This window comes from Uloborus diversus, chromosome 1 (genome assembly GCF_026930045.1).
Source record: "Uloborus diversus isolate 005 chromosome 1, Udiv.v.3.1, whole genome shotgun sequence".
Taxonomy (NCBI): domain Eukaryota; kingdom Metazoa; phylum Arthropoda; class Arachnida; order Araneae; family Uloboridae; genus Uloborus; species Uloborus diversus.
This window is the reverse complement of record NC_072731.1, coordinates 163,342,514-163,356,662: the sequence shown is the minus strand read 5'-3', so window position 1 is coordinate 163,356,662 and position 14,149 is coordinate 163,342,514. Positions and strand designations below refer to the sequence as shown.

Below are 14,149 nucleotides of genomic sequence, written 5' to 3'. Positions count from 1 at the left end.
GTGCTGAGATGAAGTTGAAAATGAGGTTGATTGCAAATCATATTGAATATTGTTATTTACAACAGAAATGGCAGAAGAACTTTTATGCGGCCTAACAGCTTCGCACAAACTTTTTAAAGCGCATTTAATGATAACGGTGCGATATTTTCACTTTTTTTACTGTTAAAGTTAAGTACAGCAATGTATTTTCTCCAGGTAATTTCAAGCATTGATTTTTTTTATTACCGGTTTTCCTTTTTCTTTCTCTCTTTTTTTCTACAATCGTGATATATTTTTTAAATGTTGAAAATTTCTGTAGTAGACGACTAGTATTTTGTTAGGTTCTTCACCAGCCAAAGGTATCCCATGAGAGGTCACGGGAAGTCCTTGTAACCTTCCAAAAAAATTTTTAACTCGGCAAATTTTGCAGACGATTCGACAAAATAAAGAAAAAAAATGTTGTTTGAAAAAAAAAGTAAAGATGCCTAATCTCTCTTCTTAACACCTGTAGGTAAGCGTGCATGTTTGTGCTTTATCATTCGGTAAAATTTGGAGTTCATTTCGATAAATTGAGAATTCCCCTTTAGAAACATTGAAACTTGGGATGCTTTTGTCACTAGCAACATTATTTTTGTGGATATATTTTATTTTGTGTTTGATTTCGGAGTCCGTTATTTCTTTACTAGTTCTCCAACTGTCGTAAATGGTTTAGATTGCACCTGATGTCTTGTTGAACCATCGAACTTCAAGATTTAAATTTAATATCTCGGAATCGTACAATGAAACCCTTGATGAACAGTACAGATTAAAAGCCAAGTCCAACAATTCTAGTTACAACTGCTGGTGATAGGGCAAGGGACTGATGACTGTATTTGAGGGCATTCCATTTGTCCCCCGTCCCTCGCAGAATGATATAAAGACGGTCATGAAGTAATACTATGGGGAGAATCGTATGAAATCCTACCAAGAATCATTTTTATTTAAATCAGCAGCAAATATATTCTAGCAAGGTGCCCATTGAAAAGAGTTCAATGGGCTGTTTCATTAATTCTTTTTTAAGTTCATCTCTCTTCTGTCCTGTTTTGAAACAGAAAATATTAAACGTAAGCAACTGGTTTTTTTAATGCACATGCTGTTGCAAATAAATAAATAAATAAATAACTAAATGCCTCGTTTTGAGGACAAAAATTAATGCTCACCTTAACCATTATCAGAACATTAGATGTCTGATTTTGAGAAAAGCAATGAAAGATTTGTTTTGGAAGACTGGACATTTTCCATTTGCACAGTTTAAACGTTTATTTTATATCGAAGAACCGTACAGTTTTAAGAACAGAGTCATTTTCATAGATTTATGCAACGTTGCCTTGTAGAATTTAACGTAAAGATAGCATCTTAAAGCAAATTAATCTGATGTACTTCATGTCCCTACTATCTCTTACGTAAAGCAAATCCATCCACTTGATATGTGCTAATCTTGTTGATTTGATGTATTGCTCCATGTCAAGGGTTAATGCCTATGCATCACCATGAGATATGACTGAAGGTCTACTCAGTGTCTTCCTTGTCACTTGGATATTTTAAAGGGAAGAAAAAAACTTTAGAACTCGTTTTGCAGTTGTTTTATGCTTGAAATTTCTGTTTATTGTTTGGACGTTTAATGACTGATGAGGACGAGAAGAATCTTTTTCCAAAATTTGTTTTTATTATTTTTGAAGTCTATAATATCGAAGGGATGCGTAATGATGGATTGTGGATTTAAATATCTAGATCAAGGACTATTAAGTTACTGGTATCCGTGTACTTCTTATTCGATATTACTAATTGATGCTCAATAGGGAGGTGGACGAACAAGTGCAACATATTCCGCGAATTTATGTATTCATGAAATGTCGTTCCTCAAATTTAACTTCGCCAAAACGCTTAAGCTGGGTCTAATGTAGAGATACATATGCAAATTAATTTTCAGTGCATTATAATTAGATTTCATTTCTTTTCCATTTTTCCATGATTTTCACCAATAGTCTCATTTTCAACAATTTAATAAAAACAGCCGTTCCAACCAAAGATCCGCTCATCTTTACAGCACTGCAGCTAGGGTTTTTTTTTTTTTTTTTGAAAAACCCAAAAAATCCTTAGGATGTAGGCTAGAAAATCCAAGATCATATAAACTAATAATTCTTAAAATTAATTCACTTACTTGTAACTGCTACTGTAGCAGTTGGTCGACTTTTAACCTGAAAAGTAATAAAGTGAAATAGAAAAAATAATAATAATTTTTAAAGAGATATCTTTGAATTTAAGTATTTCCAAAGAAATATTTCTTTAATATGGTGTAAAAACCTTAGAGCAGGAAAAATGGAGGGAGTAAGTCTAATCATTGGCTTAGCAAAAGCTGACCCAAAGACCCCAAGTCACGTGACTCATCATCGACGAATAGTTGGCACGTTCTGCGTGAAACAAGCGAAAGAAACCTGATTTCATCCAATGCTCTGCTTTAAAATCTGTCACGTGACTTGGGGTCTGGGCTTCACCGAATGAAAGTCTTCACTCCCTCCATTATATCTCTTCTCAATGGTAAAAACCGTCTCCAGCAAAAAAAAAAAAAAAATCTTAATACTTTGACTTGAAACAACTGTACTGCCGTGCTAAGCACAGATGTGGTATCTGCACATTTTATCAAAATTGAGTTATTGTCACCAGGTGGTCGTTACTAATTTAATTTACCTAAATCTCAAGTTTTTCGGCGATTTGTGAACGCGAAATATTAAAAAAAGCTTTAAGAAAAAAGTCGTAACTGCAAATTTGCTTAGTTTGCTAAGGCAATTTGAACGTAAGTGACAAATACTAAGCCTTTAAAGTGGTATCTGCGCAGTTACCACTTTTTTCCTTAGTAACTTGTAGATACGACCTTTATACCTTAGTAAAGCAGCATATTTAATAATGTAGCATTTTATTGTAACACAGAATATTAAAATTAGTTTACCGTTGAATAGTTGATACAAGTTGATAATAAAAACTAATACAACTTTGCATAATTGTTAAAGTAAATATTCAGCTTTTTCTATTAAAATATTCATATCTAATTCTTTCATGCAAAAAAAAAAACGCATTTCATTCTACGGCCAGTAATATTTTTATTTAAGTATCGTCTGCTGCCAAAATTATCTCTATGCTCGGTAAAAATGAATCTAGAAAATAAAACATTATAAAAAAACACATTCTTTGAATATAAAAAAAAGAAAATTGTTATGGATTACAGTTTTAACTGTCCGGAGTTTTGAAAATGGTATCTTTCAGAAGGTAGATTATGTTAGATTTGTATTAACAAAATAAAGCGAAACAGCTAAGTCCAAAGAAAGCAGATGTTTTCAGTATTATTTAATGATACATTGAGCACGTTTTTCTGAGCTACTTTTGTCGTATCTGTGCAGATACCCCTAAAAATCCCTAGTAATTGTCACTTACGGTGAAAACAGCTTAGTATATGAAAAGGTTTTGAAAAGAAAATTTGTCGTAACTACATTTATTAATTTTGAATTAAGATTTTTACAAAAATACTCTCTTACGGTTTTTAGATAAGTTATTTACAAAACAACTACCGCAAGTTGAGCATTTAATTAAGTCATAAATCAAAGAAACGAGTTGTAAAACTTTAATCATCAATTTCTCATTTTGAGCTCTGCTGCAGATACCACATCTCTGCCGTGCTAAGCACAGATGTGGTATCTGCAGTTGAGCTCAAAATGAGAAATTGATGATTAAAGTTTTACAACTCGTTTCTTTGATTTATGACTTATTTAAATGCTCAACTTTCGGTAGTTGTTTTGTAAATAACTTATCTAAAAACCATAAGAGAGTATTTTTGTAAAAATCTTTATTTAAAATTAATAAATGTAGTTACGACAAATTTTCTTTTCAAAACCTTTTCATATACTAAGCTATTTTCACCGTAAGTGACAATTACTAGGCATTTTTAGGAGTATCTTCACAGATACGACAAAAGTAGCTTAGAAAAACGTGCTCAATGTATCATAAAATAATACTAAAAACATCTGCTTCCTTTGGACTTAGCTGCTTCGCTTTATTATTATTTTGTTAATACAAATCTAACAGAATCTACCTTCTGAAAGATACCATTTTCAAAACTCCGGACAGGTAAAACTGTAATCCATAACAATTTTCTGTTTTTTATATTCAAAGAATGTGTTTTTTTTAATAATGTTTTATTTTCTAGATTCATTTTTACCGAGCATGAAGATAATTTTGGCAGCAGACGATACTTAAATAAAAATATTACTGGCCGTAGAATGAAATGCGTTTCTTTTTGCATGAAAGAACTAGATATGAATATTTTACATGCATTTCATTTTTAGAATTTGCATTTAAATAACCATTTAAAAAGGAAAAGCTGAATATTTACTTTAACAATTATGCAAAGTTGTATTAGTTTTTATTATCAACCTGTATCAACTATTCAACGGTAAACTAATTTTAATATTCTGTGTTACAATAAACTGCTACATTATTAAATATGCTGCTTTACTAAGGTATAAAAGTCGTATCTACAAATTACTAAGGAAAAAAGTGGTAACTGCGCAGATACCACTTTAAAGGCTTAGTATTTGTCACTTACGTTCAAATTGCCTTAACAAACTAAGCAAATTTGCAGTTACGACTTTTTTCTTAAAGCTTTTTTTAACACTTCGCGTTCACTAATCGCCAAAATACTTGAGATTTAGGTAAATTAAATTACTAACGACCACCTGGTGACAATAACTCAATTTTGATAAAATGTGCAGATACCACATCTGTGCTTAGCACGGCAGATCTGTGCTTAGCACGGCAGTATAAAGATCGTTCAAGACAGGTCGGAAGGAACGACTCACGACATACAGAGAGAAATTATATCCAGGGTTTGAGCGGATATTTTAATTTTTTCTCAGCTCAAACTTTGTATAACGTTACATGTGCATGAAATAAACCTTTGTTCTAAATTGCTCAACCAAAAAAGTTTATAGTAGAGGAACATGGGGCAAAGTGAAATAGCGGGGCAAATTGAAATGGCGAAAGATTTACTCTGCTTTTAGCTCCGCTTATTTTAACTATGTAGTACCATATGTAGTCTATTAAAGTCAAGAAAAAAAATACCGCAGAAGATTAAAGCATTTGGTAATACAGGCAATTTTTAAAAATTGATACTCATTTTGTAATATTTTGTAGAAAGTCAAAAAAAAAAATTTTGTTACTACAAAATGATAAAGTTCTTGTTCTTATCATTTGAAGTATTAATTGAGACCTCCTAATATTCAATGCAGTTAATTTAGTTAATATTAAGCTTATTTGTATTTTAAATAAATTGAACAATTGGTGAAGTATATACCGGGCTAAGTGAACTAGTTTGTATCATTTACTCACTCAATCATTTAATATAAATCACTTACGTTTTCATTTATTAATTAATTTATTTAGACTCCTTAAGTTACTAATTCACTTATTTACACATTCATTCATTCTTTTACTCGCTCATTTATTTTTCTTCATACATTAATTAATTTATTCATTCAATTGTTCGTTTATTGTTTCATTATCTTTTCATTTATTCATTCAACTTTTTATTTACAAATGTTTTTGATCAAAAATATGTTTTATAATCAAATAGAAAATATTTCATTAGAAAAAATTTTTATTTTTCACTTTGCCCCATAGAAAAAGTGAAAACTTTCCACCCTTTTTTTTTTTTTCGACTCAAATTTACTGAGAGATTTACAAAGATACAAAATACTGTTTCAAAGCAAGTTTCATTATAAAATACAATGTTCTTCTTTTAAAGTACTGTAATTTTCAAAACAAATTTCCGCTTTGTTCATTTTGAAAAAACTTACTCATCTTAACCATTTCACTTTGCCCCACATTCCCCTTTTGTGAAAATATCATATTTCAATAATAGTTATATATATATATATATATATATATATATATATATATATATATATATATATATATATATATATATATATATATATATATATATATATATATATATATATATATATATATATATATATATATATATCTTTTTCATCAATGAAACCACTCAAGATCTTCAAACAAAATTCCAAGATCTCTATCAAAATCCAAAATCCAGGGGGGAAACACAAGCTTTGCCAGCTCTGTTCTGTAAAGCAGCGTTTCTTAAACTGCGTCCCGGGAAACCCCAGGGTTTCATGCGTAGTCACTCAAAGGTTCCACGAGACTTCCACTCTTTCCTTTCAAATATAACGCGTCAGATTGCGGATTAGAAACACAGGAATCATAGATGAGGAAGGTTCAGTCTTGGTGGGAAATCCCCCCCCCCCTAACTAATTCGTAGACTTTCAATTCATTTTCTACCATTGCAGTGTCTCTACAGTTTCGACGACACGAATTTTCCTTCCCCTATGTTTTTTAATTTCAATCATACCTTTTGATTACTTAGAGGGGGGGGGGAAGTAATTTTAAATGTCGGCAAAACTGGGAGTAAACTATCATTGCTGCACGATATGTTTTAATTTTTCAAAAGTAAGTACTCATCAAATTGAGGTGAAACAAAGTAAGTCCCATTTCAATAAACTAAATCAAATATTTTTTTTCTGTGTAAAAATCTATTTTTCAATCTCCGTCTTATGGAATTAACTGCTAAATAATTTTGCTACTAAGGACACTTTTGGTTCATTTTTAAGCAGCGCTTGAAATAACCAACAGTTATAAACATTTAAAAATATGATTCTGTACGTGAGAGGTAAAGGACACTGTGTCCGTATTTTTTTCCGACATCGAGACCAAAACACCAAGTTTTTATACCGTATTCAGAGTTTTAAAGACTTTGATGTCCAAACTTTAATTTTATTTCGCACTAGTGGTACCCGCACGGCTTTGCCCGTAATAGAAATATTAAAAAGTCTTTTGGTTCGTCTATATATTTACAAATAATGTATGGTGAATTTTCTCGCCAATTGGCTTGTACCCATGTTACGGTTCCACGTTATGATAATTTCGTACCTCGCCAATAGGCTTGTGCCCATGTTACGGTTCCACGTTGTGATAATTTCGTTATTTACTTGTCCATCTTATGATCATAATTTTGTTCTTAAAATTGGAATAGAAAAAGAACCACATCGAATTTTCCAAAAATCGCTTCGAGGTGCACACCTCCATGTTTACAAACTAACTTTGTGCCAAATTTCATGAAAATCTGCCGAACGGTCTAGGCGCTATGCGGGTCACAGAGATCCTGACAGACAGACAGAGATCCGGACAGAGAGAGATCCTGACAGACAGAGAGATCCGGACAGAGAGAGATCCTGACAGACAGAGATCCGGACAGAGAGACTTTCAGCTTTATTATTAGTAAAGATAAAAATGATAATCCACTTATGGGGGAGGGGGGGGGGCAAATCGTCACACAGAAGAACTCTAAACTCATATCCTGACTAATTTTGTTTTTGTCACTTAGTGCCCTTTACCTTCCAGGTATAGAATTGTTTATGTAAGTCTCTATTCAAAGAACGCTATTACGCTGAAAAACTAACTCTTTTCTCAGATTATCTATAAAGAAAACGCTTACGCCTCTGCTCATAATTAATCTTCGTAATTTTTTTCATGTTTAATCTGCTGAAGTTGGATTCCGTTCAAAATATCGTTGAAGGAGTCCCTTTTTACGTTGCCAAATGTTTTTAATCAAAAGATGTCCTTTTCACTTTTCTGAGAAACGCGGTGCCAACTCTTTATAGCGTTTTAGATTTTTTTTCATACTTGGCAAAATTTAGCCGTCTTTTTTAGCCAAAAAAACATTTATCTGTACTCTTAAAAAATTGGAAAGACTTCTGCGCACATGAAGAGTAAGACGATATAGTAGAGAAAAAAAAATCGTGAAAAGTTAAAGATAAGTATTTTTGTCACATTGACGCACGGAGTTTCAGAAACTTTTATACTTCGAAGAAAAGTAAAAAATGCTCAGTTCAAAGTCGAATAATGACACAAAAAGTGAAAACAATTTATAAATGTCACAGTTCGCTTTACCCAATCACAAGATTTGCAAAGAAAACATGAAATAAAGCGTAAGAGAACTTTTTGAAGTGTTTCTAATGATCGTGGATTTGTATTATAAATACATCCCATTTTATGCGGTTTACATGCCATGAAGCAATGAAATAAAAATTAATTAATTTAAAGTCATGATTTGATATTTATTATATTCTCATATGAGCGATATGGCCTTCTTTAAGTCGTGTAATAAGTTACGTCCCTTGAAGCGTCTTTGGTGGGGAATTGTGGGAATTGTTATCAGTGTGGGAAGTTTCTGTGATAACGATTCTGAGGAGCACTCGCAATAAAAAATAAAAACTAATGTCGTTCAAAAGGCGACAATGGTGGCATAACAGGAAAATTCAAAAAAATCTAAGAGTTATGTATTGAAAATGCAACAGTATTAATTTAAATTATTCTTTTTAACATTTTTTTGCCACAAAACTCGTACGAAGTTTACATAAATGGCGTTTGGCGGCGTATGAACAATATAAATGGTACTGATACATTACTTAAAGTTTTATAATTTGATAGAATTTTTTGGAAAAATTTGTTTATACTCTTTTTATTAAGACTGAAACAAAAAGTTTCGTCCAGAATTAAACGAGCCTGTTTTCCCGAATACCAACATCAGCTTTCTAGCATCTGATCAATATTCTCTTAATTACCTAAGATAGCAAACTATGTCAACCATGCCATTGTGACATTAAAAGCTGATTGCTAAAAACAAAACGCCACTATCCTCTGATGAAATAACAATGCAAATGCAGCTCAGCATTGTAATTTTTAAGTAGAAAATACTATAATTGCTTTCAAAAATAATAATATTAACAATGATGATAATAATAATATCGTTCTTGGGGGGAAGAGGCAACTCTGATTTCTGAGACACGTTTGTATTTTCACCGGTGGGTGATTTGAGCGATCTGAATATGTCTAATATCACTGTTATTACTGAATTCTTCATCAGTACAACAATCAATACCACCGAAATTCAGTATAACAGCAGATACTAACATTTATCATATTTTTTTGAAGCACGTAACACTTATATATTTTTTCCATGAGATCAATCATAGAATCAGGGACGATAAATATCTTGTCAATGCGTAAATGTTAGCAAATGGACCAAGCATGTGAGTCGTCTGATTAGTAAATAAGTATTAAAATTGTATCTGGGGCTGGGGGTCTAATAGTAAACGGCACGCTAGATGTGAAACAAGCAACCGCAAACAACCTCAACAACTGCAATTCAGACCCCTGTTTCTGGTCACAACAGACGATTTTTTTTTTTTTTTTTTTTTGACCCTCGGTCAAACAGCCAAATTGGTAATAGAAGTTTTTTTCAACCAATAAGAAGACTTCAGTCAGCAGTTCCAAACCTAGAGTCATATAGTCCGGTGAATAGTCTAATAGCTCCAACATTCCGTAGATGTTGGAATCATACATAAAAAAAGCCCCCTCAGGTACCCAATATTAGGATTGTGCCTCTACCTCAACATGAATTTTTGCGCAATCGAACATTAAATTGCTTCAACCATTATTAAATTTTCCGTACCGAATTTTCTTTAGTAAATTTGTTCGCACGATTCTTCTAGCATTAAATTATACGTTATCAAATTTTTGCACACTACTTTTTCTTTGCCAACATATTTTTTACTTTCACAACATTTCTAACAGTAAATTGTTTACTATGTTACCCAATTTTTGCATGCAAATTTTCCTTTGGAAACGTTTTTTTAACAAAACTCCTCTAACATTGAATTATTTGGTTACATACTTAAATTTTTTGGCAAAAAGTTTAGTTTTGGCAACATTTTTTCAAAAAATATTGTATGATGAAAAATTTTTCTGTCTGTGTGTTTATTAATAAATTTCATTTAGCAATATTTTCAATTTCAGGTTACTTTCGAGATAATGTTGGCTCATACGACCATGTCTTTACCACCCTCGGAATCATGTGCCTTGTGTGTTCCTTGCTGTGGATTCTTGAACCACTCTTCAGGAAACTGAAGCCTTGAACTCGCTTCTTCATCTGGTAGCTAGAACTGTGTGAATGCGTTTGGAGATGACTTCCTTGAAAAGAATACGAGGAAAGTCGTCTGTTTTATTGTGATATGCAACTAATGATAGGACATTTCATTGGCATTAGATCAGGTATATGCAATGAAAGAATTGCATGAGTTTTTCTAAGCATGATATTTATTTTATGAATAATAACTGGGATAGAGCTTGATCAAAAAATGTTCCGCACGCTTTTCCCAAAAAAACTAAATGCATAAAATTAACTGAAATTTAGAGGCAAGCTACTTCTATTACAGGCGCAAAGTGTGGGAAAATGTCGCCACTAGATCCAATTGCGCCAAGGCATCAGAGATCAGATGACATAGCCCTGCCTTTTCTTTAAATAATATTAATTTGTTCACATACATATATTGGAACAGAGATTTTGCTACAGTCTACTAAAATCTTAGATGCAAGCAAAGGGGACAAGAACTAGCCGGGCTAGATGGTCGTAAACCATGAGGGCTGAAATGTCAAGGCCCCGTATACATGTGCTATCATAAAGTAACCAACTGCACAAGTTGGAACTCAACGACAAACTGCTATCGACAAGCTACCACGATCTTATATCCAAAGAAAACAAGAAGAATCATTCAAACTATTCTATATACTATGGTTAACTTTATACTAACTTGTAAAGCTATATAAGGTTACTAGTGGTACTCACACGGCTTTGCCCGTAGAAGAAAATTAAAAGGTCATTCGATTCGCCTGTATATTTACAAATAATGGATGCTGAATTTCTCGCCAATATGTTATATTCATTCGCTCGCCCATGTTACGGTTTCAATTTATGATAATTTGGTAATTTAATTGTCCACGTTATGATAAATTGTTCGACAAAATGTTCTTAAAGTTGGAATAGAAAAAGAACAAAATCGAATTTTCAAAAAATCGCTAGGAAGTGCCACACCCCATGCTACAAACTAATTTTGTTCCAAATTTCATGAAAATCGACCGAACGGTCTAGGCGCTATTCGCGTCACAGAGATCCAGATATCCTGACAGGGAAAGATCCAGACATCTAGACAGAGAGACTTTCAGCTTATTATTAGTAAAGATTATAACTAATAACCTTATATAGCTTTACAAGGTGTATTTTTTAAGAACTTTCCCTCTGTCTCCTATGGGTTTCCTTCTGCTCATTATGCTCATGATAATACTGCCACATATATAATGCTGCCAAGATAAAAACTGCCCTACTGCCACATCTAGAACTTTTCAATATGTTGCTCCAAACATGAAAAGGGAGAAAATGATGCACCGTGATATCGTGATCCTATTGTACCTTGAAATATTTGTAATACTTTTCACAAGTTTGCTATGTACGAATTTTTTTGAAAATAAGACCGTCAAGAGAATCAATGTCAAGAAAATCAATCACAACCGTAAATATCTGTCAATAGGGAACTTCTTTTTTTTTCTTTTTTTTTATAAATAAATAAATATATATATATATATATATATATATATATATATATATATATATATATATATATATATATATATATATATATATATATATATATATATATATATATATATATAAATAACTGTTGTGGGGAAACTTTTTCATCCTGAGTTGATATTAGTTTTTGAATAAAAAGACATTTTCATTATTTTGTGGTTTCTTCTATAATACTAAGCATAAGAATATGGTTATTAATATTTATGAATTATTTAAGTAACGTGAATAATGTTTTTAATTTAGTTTGTCACTAGAACTAATGCACAGTGAAAATATCTCCACGTTTTCACAGTAGATCGACTCCATGTACCTTGAAATATTGAAGGCTTCGTATCTATGTATTCGAATTTTCCGATGCTAGTATAAATTATATTGTTAAATATCAGTAAAACCAGTAAATGGGGATGGTTTTGAAAGATTTTTTAAAATTTTAATTGAGTTTTTTCTTAAAACTTTTTGAAAAGAAAATTCTTTTGTAAAATATTCGTGTGTAAAATGCACTTATGTGTTTAAGTTACAATACATAATAATTCAAAAAACATTCCTGTATGATTAATTTGATGGAAGAAATATAATAATGCACTCCTACTTTCTTAAGGACAACTTCATACTACAATTTTTCTATAATTTTGTGATGTTGGTCTTTAAAGAATTTTTCAAAATGATATTGGGGAAAGAAAATCAAAAGCGTTCAAGGTACAATAGTCTTACGAGTATGTGTAAATACACGAAAGTCAATTTTAAAATAATAAGACAAACGTAGTTTGAGACATATTTTTCACCCAAAATTTACTATTTTAAAATTAATGATAAAGATGTTACGAATCTCTTTCATTCTGCCGAGGAAAAAAAAAATCCCGCAGATACTTGGGGATTTCAATTAGGATTCGGTGAACCATTTTGAGTCATGCACGCAAAAAAGAAGAGAAGAAAATTATAGAAAATTTTCTTTCTTTTTTTTTCTTTTTTTTTTCTTTTTTTTTCTTTTTTTTCTTTTTTTTTTGTGAACTTTGAACATGTTCAAACCCTTAGTTCCTTCATCTTATAATTTAGATGTTATTTTATTTTGTAGTTACAATTTCTAAAGTTTTTTTACTTTTGTTTGTGAATGTTTTGAACCTTGTGAAATCACATGTGAAAGTTGAATTCATACAGAATAGATTGTTTATGTTTAATTTTGGAAAGAAAAAGTTTACGTGCAAAAGGTTTAAAAAAAAAGAATTTTTCTAATCTATTTGATAGAGAATTCAGCTAATCCATTTGTTTTGAAAAAAAAACATTCAAAATTTTCTGATTTTATAATTTTGAAAAGAGCCTCGAACGGCAGTTGTTTTACTTTATGAATAATAATAAATTATTTTATTTTCGTGTTTTCCGTGTGAGTTAATAATTCCTGTTTTATTAACTGATAGCACGATTGATTTTTTTTTTTTTTTTTTGGTCTTGTTTAATGTATATAAGAAATCAGCTTAGATGTTTCAATGGTTAAATATTAATGAGTTCTGTTTTGTTTGAAAAGATAATAGCAATTTAGTAGTCTGTGTATATTTTGTATAAAGGTTTCTGTAAAGAATATATGCATTTATAAGTGGATTTTTGTGTTTGTTTAGTTGTTCGATGCGTACCTTTATAGATTTTGAGCTGCCTTTATAAATTTTTGTGCTGATAAATGTACAGTCAGTTAAACTGAGGTAAACACAATGGCATAGTTAGTCATACATCGTACATTTGTGTCCTTTAAAACATCAATTGTCAGTATATCTCAGTTTCATAACCACTGTGCCACTTCACAAGGGTTGTAATAAGACATATTTTTAATGAAATAGAAGAGCAACTGATAACTGAGAAAAAGTGATTTTTTGGAACAAAATTTATTGAAATTCAAAAATGCGAATGGACAGTAAAGGATGGAAAATTTTATTTGATTAAGTTGTACGTTAAAATAGAAGAAAATAATGAAAAAGGAAAGACAATTAGCATTACTAATGGAAACTATCTCAAAATGAACATGAAAAGTAAATTAATTAAGACATGATAGGGAATCTTGAATGTCATTAAACGGTTTAAATATCGATGTAACGACAAATGATTCCCCAAAGATAAGAAATATTTTCTCTGCAACAGTGTTTTTCTGATTTTTCTTTAAACATTGTTTTATAGTTTTCAGAAGTGGCTCCCTAACTTTTTTGAGTCAAATCACCTTTTTGCACCTCAGGTTTTTCTATGGCGGCCTTCTCTGAGTAATGGTATGATTTTCAAGTATTTTTGCATAAAGCGAGAAAAAACCCCCATCAAATTGGTCTTTAAAATATCGTTATCAAAAACAGATGTTGAGTCAGACAAGCATCAGTATTATGTTGAATCAGGGGCGGATACAGGCTGCCATTTTAGAGGGGGGGGGGGGTCATGTTAAAAAAGGACCCTCCCCTCGAATTAATCTACGATTTTGGGTGCGAAAATTTTCTGAAAGTGATTGGGTGTCAATAAAAAACACCAAATTGGCTAAGAATACGGCACCTAATAGGACATAAACTTTACTAATTAACTTTAGAAGCAATTCAAAGAAATGGT

General features: G+C 31.4%; 1 protein-coding gene across 1 annotated transcript in view; it reads left to right on the top strand.

Annotated features, from left to right (window-relative positions):
• LOC129216777 (monocarboxylate transporter 9-like) overlaps positions 1-10,067 on the top strand; it is a 112,569-nt gene extending 102,502 nt beyond the window's left edge. The window contains exon 5 of the mRNA XM_054850996.1: positions 9,949-10,067. Coding sequence (XP_054706971.1) covers positions 9,949-10,067 — 119 coding nt within the window. The remainder of the gene's footprint in view (positions 1-9,948) is intronic.
• Positions 10,068-14,149: the final 4,082 nt, after the last annotated feature.